Source organism: Pogoniulus pusillus, chromosome 11 (assembly GCF_015220805.1).
Source record: "Pogoniulus pusillus isolate bPogPus1 chromosome 11, bPogPus1.pri, whole genome shotgun sequence".
In the NCBI taxonomy this organism is placed as follows: domain Eukaryota; kingdom Metazoa; phylum Chordata; class Aves; order Piciformes; family Lybiidae; genus Pogoniulus; species Pogoniulus pusillus.
The window spans coordinates 10,586,377-10,608,577 of record NC_087274.1 but is presented as its reverse complement, the minus strand read 5'-3'; the positions used below and the strand labels follow the sequence as shown (position 1 = coordinate 10,608,577).

At 57.3% G+C, this 22,201-nt stretch overlaps 1 protein-coding gene across 4 annotated transcripts; it reads right to left on the bottom strand.

Annotated features, from left to right (window-relative positions):
* Nucleotides 1–606: 606 nt before the first annotated feature.
* On the bottom strand, nt 607–20,580 carry UNC13D (unc-13 homolog D). Of its 4 annotated transcripts, none has more exons than XM_064151762.1 (32): nt 20,282–20,580; nt 13,298–13,330; nt 12,923–13,030; nt 12,482–12,541; nt 12,194–12,260; nt 11,942–12,110; nt 11,507–11,551; nt 11,053–11,121; nt 10,799–10,868; nt 10,413–10,517; nt 9,983–10,075; nt 9,654–9,757; nt 9,276–9,393; nt 8,943–9,067; nt 8,599–8,689; nt 8,256–8,312; nt 7,766–7,863; nt 7,493–7,544; nt 7,047–7,177; nt 6,612–6,732; nt 5,953–6,096; nt 5,678–5,776; nt 5,080–5,286; nt 4,815–4,883; nt 4,407–4,486; nt 4,076–4,181; nt 3,930–4,001; nt 3,721–3,804; nt 3,321–3,441; nt 1,880–2,003; nt 1,325–1,530; nt 607–1,211 (listed from the first exon to the last, which is right to left on the bottom strand). In XM_064151762.1, exons 2-32 carry the CDS (start codon nt 13,328–13,330, stop codon nt 1,105–1,107), a joined length of 3,135 nt encoding a protein of 1,044 aa, XP_064007832.1. In that variant the 5' UTR covers nt 20,282–20,580; the 3' UTR covers nt 607–1,104. The 4 variants fall into 4 exon arrangements, with proteins under 4 accessions (XP_064007832.1, XP_064007830.1, XP_064007831.1 ...); XM_064151760.1 differs by lacking the exon at nt 20,282–20,580 and adding an exon at nt 15,374–15,441; XM_064151761.1 differs by lacking the exon at nt 20,282–20,580 and adding an exon at nt 15,374–15,441 and having other exon boundaries at nt 607–1,208.
* Between the last annotated feature and the right edge of the window lie 1,621 nt (nt 20,581–22,201).

The following is a 22,201-nucleotide window of genomic DNA, read 5'->3' as shown; positions in this document are numbered from 1 at the left end:
GCTCCATCCCCTTCACCAGCTTTGTTGTCCTTCTCTGCATGCCCTGCAGCACCTCAACACCCTTCCTCTAGTGAGGGGCCCAAAGCTGAACCCAGTATTAGAGGTGCAGCCTCACCAGTGCCCAGTGTGGGGGGAGCAGTTTCAGGCCACAGCCAAGCCCTCACCAAAGCTTTGGCTGCTGGCAGGAACCAGCCAAGGCTGGGAGGGGAGGAAAAAGCAGCTGCCAGCTCCAGCCACTGCCAAATCAGTGCTGCCAGTCCCTGTGCAAGGAGCCTGGCTGTCTCCCGGTGCCAGCACAGCTCTTCACCAGCGCTGCAGGGCTCAGATGGGCACGGTGGTGTTCGGGCCAAGATGGTCTTGATGATCTTTCGCCGACTGAAACAATTCTCTGCTTCTTTGATCCCATCTCATCCCATTTCCAGCAGGGCACAGACAAAACCTGCTCATGTGCTGCCTGTAACCAGTGAAATCCCACAACTGGCTGCCTCCCTCCCTGCTTAACCCCATCGAGAGGGGTAGCCTCACCCTCCCCCAGCTGCCTTGTTCCACTGCTGCCCGCACAGGGTCCTTGCCCAAAGCACCCCCTGCACAGACTCAGCCCAAGCAGCAGCTTTGGTGCTTTTAATTTAAAGTAAGAGGCTTAACCAGAAGGAAAAAGAAAACCAAAGAAGATAAATGGAAGGGAGTAGGGGTTGAGGGAGTGGGGAAGGAAACAAAAATAGGCAAGTTTGGCCAGGGGTTGTTCCCACCCCAAATAAGTGGTGATGCATTTGCATTGCCCTGTTGCAGGCAGGAGGGTTGGGGACTTGGCCCGGCAATGTGGCACCGGCAGTGACAAGGTAACGGGGGCTGGGCAGGGACAGCCACACACTTTCACATCCCCTGTTAGTGTTGCTAGTCCAAGGAGGCAAAGCAATGCCCCAAAATACTGGGTGCCCCTTCCCCAGTTCTGCTTTGCTACCACAGATAGGGGATAGGTGGGTGCTGGGAGGTGCTGAGGGGCACAAGGACCCCTGCAGCCATCTCCAACTCCAGCACTGGCAAAAGGCCTGTGGGGCCACTGGCTGGACCCCCTCCTTTCAGGACCTTCTTCCTCTGCTGCCCTCACTGGGTTTCCTTGGACTGCTTGGCTCGTTGCTTGCGGAGCTTAACGAAGGCCTGAGCCTCTTTGTCCCCCTTCCTGGACTCCAGCAGCTGGAGGATCTCATCTGCTGGAGAGAAGGGCAGTGATGGTGGAAGTGCTCAGCACAGCCCACAGCCCCCTGCCCATGCCATGGGACCTGCAGAGGCTCCGCAGGCTTCAGCCCAGCTTGGCACTACCTACCGGTGGGTTTGGGGTGGGTGAGAGGGAGGCGAGTCTGGGGCACCCGTGCTGTGTCAGCTTGGTCCTCCTTGGCATCCAGGCCAGGCAGGTGACAGAGGGGGAAGAAAGCTTCACCCTCCAGGTCGTTGGCCCCCAGCGTGTCGTAGTCAAACACAGTCAGCAGCAGACAGGCCCCCTCCTGCTGGCACTTCTCAGGGGGGATCAAGCTGCAGGGGGTGGGATGTGGGAGACCACCACATATCATCCTCTCCATCCCAAAATTCAACCTTCCCTCCAGGGATCAGAGAGGCTTCCCCAGGCTGCTGTCCCCCACCACACTGACTCCAACCCCTTCAAGACACAGGGTTCCAGCACAGCCTCACCCCAAGCAGTGAGGCCAAGGTGTTTGGGGTGGCCCTACCCTAGCTCCCACCAGGGGACCCCACGACTGAGCCCCACTGGATTGCAGAGGTGAAATCCCAGTTTCTGGAGCAGCAGCTCCTTACTGGGGGCTTGGTTGAAGAGGGGGGGGGGGGTCTGAAGGGACGGGAGTGGTGCGTGTCAGCCCCTACATACAAATCGAAGGCTTCATCAAAGAGGGGGTGCAGCTCATTCCTCTTGCACTGGGTGGTCCTGGCCACCACCTCAGGAAACTCATGCCGGGGCTCCAGGGTGAGCTGGACAAAGGGGTCACTCGAGCCTGGTGGGGTGCAGACATCAGTTCCCTACTGCCCCGATACATGGAGGGGAGATCAGGACACACTCAGTGCCACCCCCTAGCCCGGCCCTGCTCTGGGAGGGTGCAGGAGCATCCCCAACCCAGCATCCATCTGCCGCGGGTGGCTGCAGGAGGAGCGACCTCTGCTGGAGACGTCCCCAAACGACAGCCAAGCCGCGGGCCGGGCCCTGCTCACCGCGGCGTTACGGTGCCTCCTCTGAGGCACAGAGGGACCAACAGCCACCCGCCCCGGCTGCTGCCGCCTGCCCCGGCTGCTGCCCGGTGCTCAAAACGAGGGCAGCGGGAGGTGGGCACGGAGTCCTGCCTGCCACGTCCCACCGCATCGCCTCCAACCAGCGCAACACCCCCCACTTCTTCCCCCTATCCACCTCCTTGGATGCAAAAGCAAACCAGGACATTGTGCCCTTACTCCAAGCACTGCCAGCAGCTCTCCTACCCAGAGCACCTCTCCTCCCAAATCTACCTGCTTGGATGCAAAAGCAAACCAGGACAATGTGCCCTTACTCCAAGCACTGCCAGCAGCTCTCCTACCCAGAGCACCTCTCCTCCCATATCCACCTCCTTGGATGCAAAAGCGAACCAGGACAATGTGCCCTTACTCCAAGCACTGCCAGCAGCTCTCCTACCCAGAGCACCTCTCCTCCCAAATCTACCTGCTTGGATGCAAAAGCAAACCAGGACAATGTGCCCTTACTCCAAGCACTGCCAGCAGCTCTCCTACCCAGAGCACCTCTCCTCCCATATCCACCTCCTTGGATGCAAAAGCGAACCAGGACATTGTGCCCTTACTCCAAGCACTGCCAGCAGCTCTCCTACCCAGAGCACCTCTCCTCCCAAATCTACCTGCTTGGATGCAAAAGCAAACCAGGACAATGTGCACTTACTCCAAGCACTGCCAGCAGCTCTCCTACCCAGAGCACCTCTCCTCCCATATCCACATCCTTGGATGCAAAAGCGAACCAGGACAATGTGCCCTTACTCCAAGCACTGCCAGCAGCTCTCCTACCCAGGGCCATACTGAGTACCGAGGTCAGAGGGTCCCAGGGCTGTAGAGCTCCCCAGCCCACCCACGGGGGGTTGTTCACAGAATCACAGAACCCTCAGAGGTTGGAAGGGACCTCCAGAGATCATCGAGTCCAACCTCTCTGCCAAGGCAGGGTCACTCAGAGCAGTTTGCACAGGAATGCAGCCAGGCAGGTTTTGAAAGTCTCCAGAGAAGGAGACTCCACAACCTCTCCGAGCAGCCTTGCTGGGGCTCCCCATGCCACCCACACCCACCGTTGGAGTCCAGTGGGATGAGGTTGGCAGCGTTGAGCACTTCCACACGGAGTTTCTGCTCCGAAGGGCGGTACAGGGCTTTGATGGTCACCACCCCATACTTCTCTGAGCTGGTGTCCCGCTGAGTGGAGAGCACAAGAATAAGGGTGCTGCCTTCTGGCATGCTCGTGGAGGAGATGCTGAGTGCCTGGTGGAGACTGAGTGGGCATCTTGGGTATTAGAGGGATGATGGGCACCCTCTGGTGTGTAGCTAAACCAGGCAAAACCCAGCCCAAATAGCCCCAGGACTGGGAGGCTGGTGAGGGAATCCCAAGTTACCACAGGCAGGCTGTGCTGGGCAGCCTCATGTGGGCAAGGCTGGGATGTGGGAAGGGGCTGAGGGCACCACTCTGACTCCTACCTGCTGCTGGATCCTGTTGCTGAAGTATTTCTGGATGAGTTTGCGGCTGGTGGCAGAGCAGAGGTCCAGGTGGGTCTCCAGTGACTGCGGGGAGGACAAGAGGTGGTGGTTAAGGCCCACAGGTGACTCTGCAGCCCAGGGATGCCTTCCCTGGGAAGCATCCAAATGAAACCCTTGGGGACTCTCCCTTGTCTCCAGCATCCTTTTACCAGGAAGGTTGAAGTGTGGAGGGTCTCCAGTGGCAGTCCACAGCCCTCCGCGTGGAAGCACAGCTCCAGGCTCTGGGGAGAAGGTTGTTGTTAGCTGGCATCCAGGCACCTGCCCCTGCCTAGGCACCCCTTGTCCTCTCCACTACCTTCAGGGCACAGTGCAGCTTCCTGCAGTGCTGGACCGAGGGGACCTGCTGCCCAGTGGCTGCTGACAGCACGGCCAAGGTGTGATGCCAGAGGAGAGCGAGGAGGCTGAGGGTGCAAGGGAAGAAGGCTGTGAGTGGAGGGGTGCAGAGGAGTGAGCTGAGGGGAGGGTTGGCCTTTGGCTGAGAAGCTTTGCAAAGCTCCAGAGGGAACCAGCCGATCTCACTGGGCTGAGCAGCCAGCCCCACAGTAGGATGCCCCCAAGCCCCATGGGGCTGAGTGGGACACTGCTGAGGGCTGCTGCTGGCCTCCACTATGCATCCTTGGGGTCACCTTTTGAAGTTCTCCTGGACCAGATGTTCATTGAGATACTGCAGCTCTGACTCCAGGAACTTCATGAGTGGGATGATGGACTGAAAGAAGAGGACAGGGGGTTGGGGAGAGCGAGATGAGGTGTATCCAGCAGGACACAGCATGGAGAGAGGTGGAGAGCATGGGGAGTCTGGAGGAACTGCTTCCCACAGTGACAGATGGGTACTGTGTCTGGTCTAGTCCTGCTGCCAGCATGGGCATCGAATGAAGCATATAGAGGTCTGGGGCCCATCACTGGTGTGTCACATGCACCCAACACAGGGAAGGCAGAGGTGGGGAAGGGTGCTGGGAGCCTTCACCAAGCAGGACAGGTTTATTCACAACAGCCCAAAACAGAAGGTCCAAGAAAGATCCAGGCCAGGTACTTACATCCTCGGGTTCCTGGCTGTCATTACAAGAGGAGAGCTCCTGGATGTGCCTGGCAATGCCCTTTTCCAGCTGTCAGAGAGAAATGCACAAAGGCACTTGGGCTTTGTCCTCCACATAAGCCTCCCCCCATATGCCTGGATCCACTTTCTCTCCATCCCAGGAGCACTGTGGGCTCCAGATCCCTTTGGGTGAAACCTCTCCGCTTCAGGCCAGGCTGAGGCTCAGCAGCAGATGCTGCCAAGCAGGGTTAGCAGCAGGTGGTCACCTTGGTGGCCAGGGCTTGCACCACATCCTGGATCTCGTGGTCCAGGCAGGAGACAGTGCTGTCGAGCTGGTAGTGCAGCGTGTGCTGGAACTGCTGCTGCTCAATGACATCCCCTGTGCGCTGCTCCAGGTGGGCCCAGTCCAGTTGTGATGGCAGCCTCAGGATCAGCAGCCGCAGCTGCTTGATGTTGTTCACCACGATGCAGAGCTGGGGCAGATGGGTTTGTTTCAGGGTGTCCCACACCCTCTGCTGCATCCTCTGCCAGCTCCCTCTCTATCCTCATTCTCACCCCCATCTCCATCCTTGTCTTCGTCCACATAGTCATCCTTGTCCCCATCCTCATTCTTATCCCCATCCTCCTGCACATCCCCACCTCCATCTCCATCCTACTCCTCGCCCCCACCCCATCCTCACCCTACTCCCCTGCTCAAACTATTTCCCTCCTGATTTTCCAGGGTGACAGCTATCAGAGGCCAAGTGATCCCCATGCAACTCAAACTTGGAAAGTCATCTGGGTGCTCTGCAGCTCATCTCCCACCCTGCTGCCAACCCATGGCCAAATCCTGCCCCTCCCTAAGCACTAGACCCTGACACCAACCCTGTTGGCTGCTTCAGCCTCCTTCTGCTCACTCAGTGACAGAGCCTCAGCCCTCTCCTTGATGAGCCTGCAGTACATCAGGGCAAGTTTGCACATGTCCTGCAGGATAGAGAAGAAGCCAACCAGAGTAAGATGGGCAATGTGGGGACCACTGTGGGAGCAAGGAACCCCTCTCCACCAGTGCAGGACACTGGCCCCATTCATTGGGACCTATCTCCAAGAGTGGGAGAGGAAACTCGTGGGCTGCATCCACCAGCAGGGCCCAGGGGACAAACCTCCACAAGCTTCACCATGATCATGAAAGCTTCCTCAGGGTCTGGCCAGCTGAGTTGTTGCCAGGTCTTCACGATCTGTGCATAGCAGGTGGACAGGTCAACAGTGGATGTGCTATGCTTGTTGTGCTCCCCAAAGGGTGTCAGCTGAGAGGGCAAAGTAAATGCAGCTTAGCTTGTGCAGGAAGAAGCCACCCCAGAAAGGACAGCTGCTGCTTTGCTTCAGGGGTTCCTGGCCCAACATCAGATCCCACATACATCAATGTCATCACCCAGTCACTAAGGAGAGTGGAGGGGATGAGGACGGGAGATGAAGATGGATGGAGCAGCCTGAGGTCCCTGCATCAGGCTGTGCTCCATCACATTCCATATCAGTGTTGTTCGACCACACTGAAGCAAAGGAGATGCCCACAGCATGTCTTAAGTGCAGGCTCATCAGCTCACTCAGGCTGCCAGACAGCATTGAGGGAAGGGGCATGGGGATGCAGTGTGGGGCTAAAATGACTCCAGAGACCACATCCTTTGAGGGAGAGGAACCAGCTTGCTCCTGGGCTGCAAGCTGCATCTACGTGGTGGTCTCAATGCTGTGAGCGAGGCACAGTGGCAAGGAGTGGTGTGAGCTGGAGTGTGCCCAAAGCAGGGATGTTCTCCTCCTGCCTTACCTGGTCCATCTGGACAGCTCTCTGTGCCCTCTCCAGTGCAATGGTGTAGGCCTTCTGCAGCCACTGAGGCACAGCTTCCTTGAACCACTGGTGGAAATTGCTGAGGGCCAGAGGCCTATCCCTGGGGATGAAGGCACCAGCTTACTCCCCTGCACAGCAATGGCATGGCCTCCTTGCTGCTCTCACGCAGCATGAGCTGCACCAAGGCAGAGGGACACCATGCTAAGGAGAAACCCTTCCCTTGTCTGGAAGTTGAGCTTTCCATCATCCCTGCTCAGAGACAAGCCTGAAACCCTTCTGGTGGTGCTCACACTGACACCAGGCACCAGCAGCCTGGTCTGCCTCGTGTGTCTTTAGTGGCGAGGGTGAACGGGAAGGATTTGGAGCTGCTCTCAATGAAGTGCTCAGCATCTCCCCTCTCTCTGGGTCGGGCACCTGTTGGGGAGGAAGTCCTTCATCCGGTAGAGCTCCTGCAGGTTCATGTAGAGCTGGAAGAGGCTCTCGGCAGTGGGCTTGGACATGCTGCTGTCCACCTCACGCAGCTGCTCCTGGACGTGCTCTGCGACCTGGCATGAGCAAGGGGAGAGTGGACAGCTCTTGGGGAGGGTCTGGATGGGAAGGTTTGATTTGCTAGGGTCTTTCCAGAGCCATGGGGTGAGGGTTGGCCCAGGGGACTCCTCTGCCTTTTGGGTGGCATTTCAGGAGATGCACTGGGTGAAGTGAACAGGTAACAGTCACTGGATGGGCACACAGGGAAAGATGAGGACAGTGTCCCTGGCTTGCTCCCCTTTTAGGCTTGCAACAACCAGCTGCCACCAAAAAAACTCAGCCTGACTTTAGACCACAGTGCTACGAGCGCAGAGCAGCCCAAGCTTGCTCACCAAGCTCTCCAGCTCCAAGTAGGCAATGAAGAAGACATTCAGCTTCAAGGTGCTGTAAGAGAGAAGTGAGGAGTGAGGAGCCTGCCAGCTCCAGCACAACACAGCGAACCCTCCCAGATTATGCCCTTGCCCCTAAGGATGAGGACAGTACAGCTCTAAGGAGCAGAGGTGGGACCACAGGTGCTGTCTGTAGAGCCCAAGAGCCAAGAGGTGCCCTATTGCTCTTCATCCCAAGGAAAGTGGATGGGGAGGGGATCAAGCTCTGAAACCTACTTGATGAAGAATTTATTCCAGATTTTCTGGCACTGCTGGAGATCTCCTATCACTTCCAGCAGGAGCCTGGACAAGGCTTTGCCATTCTCCTCCATGCTCTGCAAAGGAAGGACCAGTTTGGTTTGGATGCTCAGTGATTTTGAGGTGACCTGGGCTCTGTCCTGATGGGATTTATTTATATGATTTGTTCTCTGGGGCAGCATTAGACCCACGTTAGGTGCACCAAGAAGTCATCACTAACATCCACCATCACCCTGTGCTCAGGTAGCTGGGCTAGGGACCACCTCCTGCTCTCCTGAGCATTGCACCAAGGCAATGCAGGTACCATGGCTCATGATAGTTTTCAGCTGGAAACCCAAACATCTTGACTGTGTCAGAAAACTGGAGCAGCTTTGTCTCTCAGGGTTGTCTTCCCACCCCCTCAGACCTCCCAGCCTAAACCCAGCAAACTGCTTCTTGTCATGTGAGAGACAGAGAGATGGAAACTGACCTTCACCATCGGCTTAAGGTGCTGCTTCTTCATGTGAAACCACTCTGTTGTGCCTGACTGCAAGAGAGGAGTCCTGTGATGGTAGGGAAACAGGAGGAGCAAAGCGGGTTCTGTCACCCCCTTCACCCTCCCTGTACCCTCAGTGTGACAGGAGCCAGCTCCACATGGTGGAAACCACAAGCTGGGACCGCTGGGTTGAAGAGGGGCAGAAGTTTTCACCTCCTGTGGTGATCCGTGTGGCTTTGCTGAGGTGTGGGCATTGGGCAGGAGATGGATGGGAAGGGAGAGCTACAGGGTCCCACCTCCCTGGGGCTGAGAAAGGTGAGACCTATGGTCCTGCTACCTTCAGTGCTGTGGAGACCATCTGGGGGAGGTCAGGGTTGGGTGTGCACAGCTCGTGGAAAGCTTTCATTTTGCACATCTGGACCAGGACCCTGCAAAGCAAGAACCTTGAGTGAAACCCAGCACTGACTCCTCAGGAACAACCATCTCAGTGACCCTGCTCAAACAAACCTTCCCCTCCCAACAACATCCCCCCTGGGGAGCCCATGACAAGGAGCAGGGCAGGACAAGTGCCACAGCAGTCTAGGAGGGGAAACAAAGGACTCTGGTGGGGTTTTGCTCAAGTCTCTCACGGTGGCCAAGCCACCCAACCCCACGTGCAGCTGACACTGGTGGGGCACTCACCGGAGCAGGGACTGGAGCCTCTCCATGGACCTTGGGACAGAGAGGGGGAAAATGATTCTGTACCTCCGGATGAGGGACACCCCATAAGTCAGCAAGGACTGGAAGGACTCAGCCAGCTCTGCTTTCTGGGGAGAAGGAAGGAAAGAGGCATTGTGCTCAGAGATGTCCACTCTGAGGACCACTCAGAAAGGACTACTGTATGGTAATGGCTTCTGTTCCTTTCCAGCCTGGCAGGGGTTGGAACTAGATGATCTTCAAGGTCCCTTCCAAGCCAAACCATTCTTCTAGGATTCTATGACCCTTGCTCCCCACAAGGTGCTGGAGCCTGCTCACCTGCTCTGGCCTCAGGCGCTCCTGTGCCCACTGGTACTCGATGCTGGTGATCTGGTGAAGCAGGCAGCTGCTGTTGAACTCAAGGCTCTGGTAGAGTTTGCTGTATGCCAGCCACTGCCTGGGGAAGATGAGAGGCTGGGCTGAACCTGGGAGACTGGGCAGCACCCAGCTTGAAGCTCCCCTGTCTCATGGCTATAGCTGGGATGGCAGGGGCAGGACCCAGGTCTCCTGATGCTCTTTGGGGCAGGGGCCAATTCCATCCACGCTGAGCTCGTGGGAGAGACTGGCTGCAGTCAAATGGCCCAAGGAAGGCACTGGAGCCCATGATCCCCAAAAGTATGATCTGCATCACAGCTCCCTGGGCATGGGGGTACTCACGCCATGACCTGGTGAAAGTCAGAGAGGTCCTTCTGCGTGGCATGCAGGTACAGCACAGTGCTGGCATGTCTGCTCAGCTCCCCATCCCAGGAGATGCTGCCAGCCTGGGAGGGTGCAAAAGGAGGGCGATGTGTCCTGGAGCAAGCTGGGCTGAGCCAGGATGGGGACAGAGACCTGCACAGAGTGTTTGCAGGACCACAAGAGGAGTGGATGCCCCACAAGGATGCCAGGCAGAACCAGGCATCATCGTGACCCTCCTCCCCATCATACTGCAGTGTGTCAGGTGCGATAGGTTCCAAAGGAAGCCCTCAGGCCAGCCCAGCTGGTACCTGGTGCTGAAGGATCTCATAGGACACCAGCTGCTGCAGGAGGTGGCGATGGACAGTGTAGCTCGGCTGTGTGCGGCTGCTCGTGGTGGCCCTCTGAAGGGACAAGGCATAGAAGTGACACCTGTAACTGCCTGGACACGCAGGGATGCAGTCAGGCAGCAGGGGGACAGGAACTCCAAACCACGTGGGGCCAGAGAGTCCTGCCTGCAGCTGAGCCAAGGGGTGCAGGCACCCCAGCAGCAAGACCTCCATGCTGGCATGGAGATCAGGGGAGGGTTGAGCTGGTTTCCAGCACACGCAAAACCTGGCACTGGCATCTCTGGCCCTGGAGACAGGGATCTGTGATGCCAAGATGGGCCCCAAGGGATAGACAGCTGCCCCATCTTGCCAAGGCAGTGGAGGAAAAACCTCCTCACTGATCTCCTCTCACCTTCTTGTGAGTCAGCAGGAACTGCAGGTGACACTGTCCTCGGTTGGGGTAGGTCTCTGTCCTCGGCTCCAGCTGGTACCAGCGATCATCCCAGCAGTGCAGGTCCTGCGTGCACACAGGCAAGGGTGAAGCCCTGGGCAGCCTTCCCAGGATCCTGCTGAGGGATCAGGTCCCACGGCACCGACAGGGCAGGAAGATGCTGTGCTGGGGAGCTCTGGCGTTGGATTAGAAGAAATGGCACTGCCACCGAACTGGCACCAGTTTGTGGCTCCGAGCCGGGACCCTGGGCGAGCTCGCGTTGCTGTGGGGCTGGCATCCTGCCCAGATCCTGGGGGTGCCTGAGCAGCACCCGGGGAGCTGCTCAGAGGAGGCACGGCGAAGCTCACCTTCAGGCGAAGGACCACGTTGCCCAAGAAGTCGTCCTGCCCTTTGTCTTTGCGAGCGTCTTTAAAGATCCTGGAAGGCACCAAGGAAGGAGAGAGTGGAAAGTTCCCCTGCAGGCACCCAGCCGCGGGCAGAACAGAGGAGGAGGACAGCACAGACCTGCCACCCTCCCTCCTTCCCAAGGCAGCTTCTAACTCCCAGCAGGCAAACCAGCCCTTGCCAACCCCCCTGCCCCAGCAGCCACACCAGCACCAACCGTTTGAGGCCGTGCAGGTCTGTCAGCTCCCCCAGCTTGTGCCGCACCGACTCCACCACGTCCGAGTCCCTGTGAGAGTGGGCACAGGAACCACCGTGAGGGCAAGGACCAAAGTGCCTCATGGACTTGCAGCGACAGCGGAGAGAAGGGAAGGTGAGGGGGAAAGTGTTGGGACCGAGGCCGGCCCAAAAGCAACAGGATGCAAGCATGTGGCTCCTGAACGTGATGAGGGCTCAGGACCAGCCCTGCCTGGGCAAAGCCAGCCTGGGATCTCCCTGCTCACGCTGGATGCATCCTGCTCTGCTCCAACAGAAAGTGTTGGGGGAAAGGAGTCCCCAGCTGCTTTCTGGGGCTTTGTAACAGGTGCAGGTTGAAGAACCACCGCAGGGAGCCTCCCAGGACATAGGATCCTGCACAGGGCTGTGGGCTGGGGAATGCTGCTGCTGCTGCTCACCACATGTCCAGGTGGAAGCTGGCTGTCTCCACGTCTTCAAACTCTCTGCAAGGTACCAGTGGGATGCTGTTACTGGAGCAGCACCCTGAGGGATGTCAGCGAGCAGGCAGGGCAGCTGGGAATTACAACCGGGCAGCTCCTCCTTTGGGGAGACCCCAGACCACCCCACACAGCCTGGGCAAGTGGTGGGAGAGCCCCGAGGGAAGGATTTTTGCCACACTTTTGTTTTTCACCTCCCTGGACCTGCTGCACAGAGCAGACCAGAAACCTGGCGGGCCCCCAGGGGCATCACCCCAGCAGAGCCCCATCACCTGGTTGGGGCAAGTGGTGAAGCTCTCCATCCATCCATCCATCCATCCATCCCTGAGAGCCCCGGGCACACCCTCCAGCCTCCCCCAGTTCCCCAGAGAGCAGTTCCAAGGGGTGACAGATTACAGGATAAATGTCTCGTCCCACACAGGGCTGAGGGTCTGGCTTCTGACTTGTGTGCGGTGGATCTGGTCTTCAGGGATGAGATCTTTGACCACAGCCTTCATCCGCTTCTTGAGGGCTGGTTCCTGGCTCTTGGTGTCGATGCCCAGCAGGCAGTAAGGGTCGCTGAACCCTGCGGGGGTGGAGGGCTGCAAGTCCCTGTCGGCAGCAGCAGCTGTCCCTTATCCCATGAGTCACCCTCCTGTCCCCACTTACCACTGACATCTTTCCCCAGAATCCCTTTGGCTTCCTTCACTGTTGCTTTCAGGCAGAAAATTGGGCTCTGGAAGAATGGTTAATGTGGAGGGGATCACAGGTCCTCTAAGGATGGAGCTCAAGCAGCTTCACGCCATCAGCTGCCAGCAAATGGCTCACAGCCTGGGGCAGCCCAAAATGCAACCAGGGGGTCCGGGAGATACCACAGCCCCCTCCTCCCAGCACCACCCCAATGTGGGGACCCCACTGGGAGGCAGCATTCTGGGGAGACACAATCCCACTGCATACTTCCAGTTCCTTGACCTGTTGCATGATGACTCTGTGCTCCTCTGCATCCATGCCAAAAGCCTGTGTAGATACCAGGGCAAACAAATGCTTCTGTCCTATGAACATGGCTGGAGTGCAGCCAGGGGCTTTGCTCTGCTCCCTGGGAACCAGCTGCGCTCAAGGAGAGAGGAGAGGAGCAAAGAGGCCAGCAGAAGGGCTGGGGACCAGCTGAAAGCTCTCGAGGGAAAGTCTCCTTCCCACCATCCCAAGCCTAAGGGAAATATTTCTCCTTAAGGCTCTTATTTCCCAGCCAGGAGCTGTCCCCCTACCCTGCTGCTTCATCCTTGGAGGTGCTAATTAGAAAAGTCCCTCTAGGTGCTTCCCACCAGCCCCTTTAGCTGGGAGGATGGACATGTCAGGGGGGAGGCTTTGGAGACCCCCATCCGTGAGGTGGAGACTCACCTTCTGCACATAGGCATAGAGCTCCTGGGGGTCTGCGACGTGTTGGTGCTCAGGCTTGCCCAGGCGGTACAGGATGGTGTAGAGGACCTCCTCATAGAGCAGGGTCAGCTGCAGGGGGAGCATGGACACCCCATGTGGGGTCAGGCCAGCAGTGACTTGCTTCATGCATGCCCCAGGGTCAACAGGTTGTTCCCTCCCAGCTTGCCAAGCTCCTCACTAGTCTCTGTCACAACCCTCCCAACATTCAGCCCTGCCTGGACACCACTGCCAGTCCCTGAGGAGCATCTTCAGGAGCTGAGCAGCATCCCCAAGCCTAAGGACTTCTGCTACCCTCCAGTGCCACCAAGGGAGACCATGGTGGGGCCATGCTCGTACCTCTGTCTTGGTGAACCGATGGGACAGATCCATCTAGAGAAAGAAGAGAAACAGAGAAGTTTCCCATCAGGCCTCATGCTAGAAGGTGGTTTTAAGAGGAAACCTCAGCTGGGCAGGGCAGGGAGCACAGGGTAGCATCACCAGTAACCCATCAGGGTGGGATGCCCCAAAGGATGCTGTGACACCCCACAGATGCCCTGTGACTCATGGGCCACTTCCTCCAGCACTGACCAGCAGGACAGCACAAGAGCATTGCCTCCAAGCCCCGGGACAGAGAAGATGCCAAAAGCAATTTAGGGTGACCCATAGGAGGCTTTAAAAGTCATCTGCCTGCTAGCAGAGCTGCTTGCTGGCCTAGCCAGGCCCAGCAGGACTAGCCTGGAGAGCAAACCAGCCAAAGGAGAGGGCAGGTGGCCAAAGTGCAGCGAGGAGCTGCAGGTGGGGGGAAGGCAGACGTAGGCAAAGAGGCACCAAAGAGCCATTGGGACTGGTGATGAGGTCCCTTGCCAGAAAGCAAAACAAGCACTGCTGCAGCAGTGCATTGCTTGTTGCTGAGCTGAAGGTCCATTCTCCACCTGAAGGATGACCAACAACAGCCTCTGCTTCCCACAAGGCAATGAAATTGAAACGCTGAGGCACAGCACGGCCCTGGTGGTGCTCAACCCTGGGGCTGGCTTGGGGGGGCGCTGCTGCCCACACACCCCTGTCAGCCCCTGCCTCAAATGTCACCTCCTCCTCATCTCAGCTCCATGGGAGTCCAGCTGAGATCAAATCACCTCTGGGGAAAAAAACATCCTTTGCCCTGGCAGATGCCAGCTCTCAGCCTGTCCTCACCCTGATGCTGAGCCCATCCTGCACCTGCCTCTCTAACCATGGGCTGGATTTGGCCACCACCGCAGCTGAGCAGCTGACTCCTGCCGTGGAGTGTGGCTGGGTGACAGTGAGTTTGCCAACACCCTGAGCCAGGTGACACAGCTGGAGGGAAGGGGGCCAGTGCCCTTGTGCCATCCATCACAGCTCCTAGTGCTGGAGCCTCTGGGATTGCAAGGGGGACAATGCTGAGAAACAGAATGGAAATGTTTGAGGTTAATGTGGCCTCTTCTGTTTCAAGGGGTCTGCTCCTCTCAAGTGACACTGGCCAGACAGACAGGCCCTGCCTGTGGGTCAGTCCAGGCTATGAAATGACCTCAGAAGCCCTCTGACAGAGTTAAAATCCAAACACCCCCGAGCTGGAACATTAACATTTGCTTGTGGCAAATCTGAGGCTGGCATAATCCCTTGGCCATCTGGACTGAATTCAACTCTTCCACCCTCCTGCTTGCCCATCTGTGCACGGGACTGGCTAAGCTAAAGCTGGGCTGAGCCACCAGGATGTGTTTACTGCTGCTAATCCCCACGCCAAGAGCCCAGCCCAAATCCAGGAGCAGTGCTTAAATCCAGCTCCTGATACGACCACCAGCATCCCCCTCCAACACCCCGGTAGCTGGGGCAGTGTTGTCAGGGTGGGATGCTAGGCTGGCTGTGGAGATGGTGACAGAGGGAGGACAAGTCCCTGGATGAGAGGACACCAGCAGGACAAATCATCCCTGGGGGGCAGCACAGGGGATCCTGCCCACAAGCTCCCAGCCTGCAGAGCTGCAGATCCTATCTCCATGGGGGCAGAGGCAGTGACACCATGTCTCTGGCCACTGCAGAGGAAGTCTCTTGGGTTGGGTTGGCCAATTGCTGGCAAAGCAGATCCCAGAGGTGCTGGGGGGCACCTAAGTTAAAAGGGGACCCTCGGTGCCAGCACAGAGCTGTAGCTGAGCCCAGACACAGTCTCTGGTGCCTGTTTGGATGGGTATGGTACTCCCACACCCCCACTAGTGCTCCTTGCCCACCCGTGGAAACCATCCCAGCTGGGACATGGACCTGGTCCCTTTTCTCTCCTGGCCCTTCACAGCCTCAGCACCCAGCTCTGCACCCCAGGCTCCTCTGGGCGTAGTCACCCAGCCCCACTTCTGGGGACACTGCACCCCAAACGCACTCTCCAGCCCCAAGCACGTTCCCCAACCCCACAGGGTCAGGGCCACCTACCTCGGGGCTCTCGTCCCCAGGGAGGGTCCCGGCGGGGGTCTCACGAGCAGCATGCATGGCGGGGGCAGGCTGGGTGCGGGGCAGGGCAGCGGCTGCAGCTCCCTCTGCGCCTCTGCTCTGCGCCTCGCCCGCATGCTCAGAGGAAACCACAGCCCTTATCTGCCCCTGGCCATGCCAGCGAGCGGAAGCGCAACCAGGGCTTCCTGCCAGAGCAGCAGGGGGACACAGGCACCCCACTGCTGCTTCCCACCACCCCCTCCTGCGTGGACAGCCCCTTGGAGATGGGCGCCCAGGGCGCAGATGGGATGAGGGCGAAAGAAAGGTGTCACAGCCAGGCCCTGCTGTTGTCTGTGAGCAAGGAATTGAGAGCAAACAGGCAGGAAAAGTCTTGAGAACCATAGAATGGCTCAGGTTGGAAGGGACCTTAGAGACCATCTACTCCAACCTCCCTGCAATGCACATGGACACCTCTCAACTAGACTTGGCTGCTCAAGGCTTCATCCAACCCAGCCTTGAATGGCTCCAGGGAGGAGGTATCCACAGCTTCTCTGGGCAACCTGTGCCAGTGAGCTGCCAGGAGTATCCAGAGAAATAGTGAGACACCAAAAAGCTCAGCTCCATCCCTCCTCTCACAGCAATCACAGAATTGTTTAGGTTGGGAATGACCTTTAAGATCATCAAACCCAACTGCTAACCCAGCACTGCCAGGTCACCACTAAACCATGTCCCTCAAGGCAAGGTTGGACGTGGCACTTGGTGCCATGGTCTAGCCTTGAGCTCTGTGGTAAAGGGCTGGACTTGATGATCTGTGAGGTCTCTTCCAACCCTGATGATACTGTGATACTGTGATATCTCCACAGCTTTGAAACCCCTCCAAGAGATGGGGACTCCACCTTGCCCTGCAGAGTCTGTTCCAGGGCTTGACAACCCTTCTGGGGAAGAAATTGTTCCTCATGTCCAGCCTAAACCTCTCCTAAGGCAGCCTGAGGTCATCATTAAGTATCATCCCCCAAGGTTGGAAAAATACTTCTCCTTATACTTCTGCTCTTTCCCAGATCAGGAGGGCCCTTTGGTGACTGTCCCCCAGACACCACGAGGAACTGGGCTTCAGCACCACTTCCTCTGCTCTCCCCCATTTGGTAGTGAAGCCACCTCATCACCTCGTGCCCAGGAAAGGTGCCCATCCCCTCTGCTGGCAGAGATGCTCAGAAAGACTTGCCCAGCCTCCCCAGGCTGGCTCTGACCAGCCTAGCATTTGCTTCACCTTGGGCAAAGAGTTTAAAAGCACTTCCTCCCTTGCTGATGGAGAGGACCACGGTGGAAGGGCTGATTTCTGTCCTGCATCCCTCTCCCCTGACACAGACAAATGCTGTTTATTGATCTGGGACATCAGCACCATGCTCCACTGCCAAATGCTGTCAGTGGAAGGTGGGGATGTAAAGTGCTCGATGGCATTTGAAAAGTGACTGCTATTGGCTTTGCTTTTAGCTCCAATTGCAAAAGCAAAGCCTGGCCTGGCTAAGAGCAACCACAGAGATAAAGGCAGGGCACAGACACAGCATCCCTGAGCTGCTCACACCTTCTGCTGCTTCTTGCCAACACAAAAAATAACAGGTGTCAAATAAATGTCTCTTGCCTCAACCAGCACAGTAGAGTTTAGTCAATCCTCAGGTCCACCTCCCCTGCCCTGAAGAAATAAAACCCGCTGCAAGCAGGAATCTTGCTCAGCAACAGGCACTCACTGTCCAGCCAGGAGCTGGTGGCTGGGCTTTGGCAGATTTGGCAGTGTGGAGCTTCAGGGTGTCTGTTAAGCAGCCCTTCCCCTGAAGGTTCACCAGCTGGGCACTGCACTGCTTGGGGCTGGCTTGTAATTGCCCAGCTGGACGCCCTCAGGCACAGCCCAGCAGGGTGGGCAGCACTCATCTGCCCCCCAGCAGAGACCAGCATGGTCCTAACGGAAGCTCTCTGCAGGACTTGCACCTGCAGCGTGGTTTGAGCCTCTGTGGGTGCCAGGAGAAGGTTACTGGGTGACCCTGTTTCAGTGGCAGCAAACAGCCTTTTCCCTCCTGGGGTTTTACCAGCAGCCACCTACTCCACAAAACCAGCAGCGACAAAAATCCCTGAGCTCACAGCTGTCATCACCTCTGCACCTCGAATGCCTTCCCTATCTAGCTACAAAGCCCTGAAAGCAGCTCCAGAGTCGGCACAGATTTCTGATTACCAGAGACACTCCCCTCAAACTCCACACCTCAAACCTGCAAGCAGTCAGCCAGGACCTTGCCAAACACCCCAGACATCAGGAGCAGTAGAAGGAATTTGTTCTCCAAAGGGAGCGGGTCAGCCACAACATCCCCCAGCCCCCACAACAGCTCTCTGTCCCCCAGGGGCTCACACCATGTGTACGTATGACATAGAATCATAGAATCAACCAGGTTGGAAGAGACTCATCCAGAAAGAAAACTGCTCCTGGAGGGGGCTCTATCCCTAGAGGGGGCTTACAGCCTGCCCCCGGGACGAATAAAGCTCACAGCTCACTGGTGCACAGGGTTAAGGACGCTGCTGAGAGAACAAGGAGCATTAACACCCTCTTTAAAAGGTGCCAGCTTCCCTCTAGAAAACCACTGCTCTGTGTGTGGGGACCCTCTGCAAGCCATTAACAGTGGTTGATCTCCTTACCTCCTGCTGATGGTCGCGGAGCTGCAGTCTGCCCTCAGCCTTATCTCAGTCTCTTGACTGGAAATGGGCAAATAGTCCAAAATTGATTTCAACATGTCCCTCCCTCACTTCTCCTTTTAAGCACGGCGGCCAGTGACTCTGCAAAACCCGGCTGTGCCTGCCAGGGTTTGGCAAGGCCACCAGGGACACAGCGCAGAGGGCAGGAAGCTGCTTTCAAAATGAGACTGGGGACATGCCCAGCTGGGGCACCCCCGCAGGGACCTCCGGCGGCTGTGTGCTCGGGCACCAGCAGTTTCGTGCTCTGGAGGTCGGTCGGTCAGTCCCCTCCTTGTCTAGCATGGGACCTGTCAGTTGTGCCTGTCCTGACCCCACATATTCCCTCCTCCAGGCTCTCCCAAGAGCTTTGGGTGCACAGATAATGAAGGTACCTGGGAATGGGGAGGAGGGAGACACACAGAGCACCCCTCACCTCAGCTGGATCATCTCAGAAAGATGGTCAAGGCAGACTCCATCCTTTTGGGAGGAGCTAAGGGCACCTCCAGCCATCCAAGCAGGGCCGGATGGTTGTGCAAGAGCTTGAGCTTGGCCCTGAGGGCACCATGGAGGGAACGTCCAAAGCTGACTCTGGCCAGGAGGAGTCAGCACCCTGGCCACCCAGGAGGGCTTCACCAGCCAGCCCCAGCCCCTCCAGAAACACTGCTGAGATGCCAAGCTCTGCTTGGAGCTGCTCCAGCTCCCCCAGGGAGATGGGTAGGTTCCAAAAGGGAAAGCACAGCCCGTCCTGCCCCCCCGACCCCACTCCTTTGCCATGCCCCCTGGCACTCAGTGCTCAAGGCTGACCTGCCTGGACACCATCCTGGCTCAAGCACTGTGTCTGGCTGCCTGTGCAGCAGCAGGGGCTTGGGGGAGAGCACAACTCTCCCTGCCAGGGGCAGCCCTGCTTGTCCTTTTGGAGGTCAGAGGCTTCCCATATTGACCTGGATGGCACTGGTTGGGCTTGGGGCAGCTGGAGACAGCTTTAAACCGTTCCCACCACCACTGCCATGTGCTACGTGTGCGCAGCAGATATTTCACCCTCCTCTCTCTCTCTCCCAGCAGGACAAATTCGGTGTCGGCCACTGGGTTTATTTTCCTCTTGCCGTGGGGCCAGGGCAGTGGCCAGCACCGAGGTCGTTCCGTCTGCTGGCTTGGGGCACCGAGTTCAAAGCCGCAGGACCTGCAGCAGGTGTGTGAGCAGAGGAGCGGCCAGGGCGGATGCCTGTGGAAGTGGCAGAACTTGGTGCTGACACCCATCACAGTATCACCAAGGCTGGAAGAGACCTCATAGATCATCAAGTCCAACCCTATCTCCCCAGGCAGCCTGTTTCAATGGCTGGTAAACCTTTCTCTGCAGATTTTTTTTTTCCTAATATCCAACCTGAACATCCACTGACACAATTCAAGGCCATTTCCTTTTGTCCTGTCACTTGTTCCATGTGAGAAGAAACCCATCTCCACCTCATTCCAATCTCCTTTCAGGGATTTGTAGAGAACAATGAAGTTCCCTCAGCCTCTACTTCCCCAGACTAAACATGTTCAGTTCCCTCGGCTGCTCCTCACCAGATCTGTTTGCCAGACCCTTCTTCAGCTTCCTTGACCTTCTCTGGACATGTTCCAGCTCCAAAGCTGAACACAGAACTCACCAGTGCTGAGTACAGGAGAAAAACCACATCTCTTCTCCTGCTGGCCCCATCAACTCTCATCCAGGCAGTGGGCACACACGGGCTCATCTTCAGCCAACTGCCAACCAACACTGCCATGTACCAGGCCTTGCCCCACGGCACGTATCTGTGCCTCCCCTGGAGTCATCCCACCAAATTGTCGACCAACTTCAGCACCATAACAGCCCCTCCCTGGCTTTGCCACTGCCACTTCTCCCCACGCGTGCACCAGAGCCCCCCGAGGGGCCGGCCAAGCCCACGGGGCTGCGCGTTTGGACGGCAGGAGGAGGCTGCGGGGCTGAACCACCCTCAGATCCCAAACGTGCCAACACAGGAAAGATCCCTGCAGCCCATTCCTGCCTCGGGGAGAACGACTGTGCCCCAGCCAGAGCCCAGCCCTTACGGAGCAAAGTACACGGGGTGCGGGGTGCGGAGGAGGAGGAGGAGGCACCGAGCTTGAGCAAAGGGAAGGAGAGGTTTAGCAAGAAGAGACTGGCTGAGCCGAGCTCACAGGTGGGATCCAAGCCGGTACCTTTCACTCCAGTATCCAGGGCCTCCAGGAACTGGCTGGCAGGCAGCTGGGAGCGCACAGCAGAGACGGGTCCCGGTCTGTCCCCACCCTGGGGTGGGGAACCCAGCAGCTCCTGCCGGCAGCTCCGAGTCCCTGCTCGCCGCTGCCTGAGTCTCCTCGCACGTTGCTGCGGCTTCTCTCGCAGCACAGCGGCAGGCCTGGAGCCAGGAGGGTGCTGCAATACAGGTTTGCAGCTCGGCCTCATGATGGCAGCTCTTCTGAGCTGACTCATGCGGGAGAGCAGCTGGCTGAGAACGGCACCTGTGCGTCCCAGCATTTCACACCAACCCGCAAACCCCTCCCCACCTTTGACAGCTTTCGGCTGGAAACCACCTCTTGATCACAGCTGGCTCCGAACTCCACCCCACGCTCCCCTGCAGTGCTTCATGAAAGGAGCTGGCACCGCAGGGCACAGCTCATGCCTGCTGCCGGCAGAGATGCAGCTTGACCATCTACTGCTTGGAGAGTGGTGGGAAGGCTTTGTGGTCCCCAAAAGAAAACAGACACATGGTGCAGGAAGGCTCTGGCCAGACTGGTTTAACTCTCCCTGTGACCATTCAGTGCATCCTTTTCAGCTGTTAAGGAGTTCAGGTTAAATAATGATCTCTTGATTAAGGGCTGGGGTTTTTTTGGCAATAGGCTGCATGAAGCAGGAGTGGTCAAGGTACTCATCCTGTACTCAGCACTGGTCAGGCTACATCTTGAGTACTGTGTCCAGTTCTGGGCTCCTCAATTCAAGAGAGATGTTGAGGTGCTGGAAGGTGTCCAGAGAAGGGCAACAAAGCTGGTGAGGGGCCTGGAGCACAGCCCTGTGAGGAGAGGCTGAGGGAGCTGGGGGTGTGCAGCCTGCAGAAGAGGAGGCTCAGGACAGAGCTCATTGCTGTCTACAGCTACCTGAAGGGAGGCTGTAGCCAGGTGGTCTCTTCTGCCAGGTCAACCAGCAACAGAACAAAGGGACACAGCCTCAAGTTGTGCCAGGGGAGGTCTAGACTGGATGTTAGGAGGAAGTTATTGCCAGAGAGAGTGATTGGCATTGGAATGGGCCTCCCAGGGAGGTGGTGAAATCACCATCCCTGGAGGTGTTGAAGCAAAGCCTGGCTGGGACACTTAGTGCCATGGTCTGGTTGCTTGGCCAGGGCTGGGTGCTAGGTTGGACTGGATGAGCTTGGAGGTCTCTCCCATCCTGGTTGATTCTATGATCCGGTGAACTCCGGGTAAAGGTTAAACCCAAAAAGGGCAGAACAGTGTGGATGAGGAGAAGAGCTTCATCTCCTCCTTTGGATGGAGGCAGTCCTAAGGGTAAAGACCTTCCCCCCCCCCAGCACTCCCTGGATTGAAGCAAGATTTCAGAGCAGAGTAGCAAACCTGTGAGCAGTACCTGCAGGTCCTGCAGGAACAGGTTTTTGCAGCAGATCTCAAAGCACTTCAGAGCTCTCTAGTTACACCACACTCCTTGTGAAGGAGGGGAGCAGCCACATATTCCAACAGGGAAGTGGGCACAAGGTGCAGTGATGACTTCTGAACTCAGGGCCTGGGGCATGTCAAGGGCACAGAACTGTATCTGGTGGGAGAAAACCTGCCTGTGCCAGAAGACTAACTGGACCCAGCACTAATTGCTCCCTGTGCCCACTCTGTGTCTTTGCTAATACACCATCCAGACATTGGAGCTTAATGGTTCCACTTCAGCTTTCACATGACAGCCTTTCTGCTGCAGAGCTGGCTAATCAGTCCAGCAGGGACCAGCTCTGGAGATACATTATGCACCACATTTCCTCCTGCCCTGCTCCCACCTCACTCTCAGAGCAGAAGCAGACTTTCAATTGCACTTACCTGCTTTGAATATTTTAAATCTCCTACCTGGGCAGCAGGGCCAGATGAGCC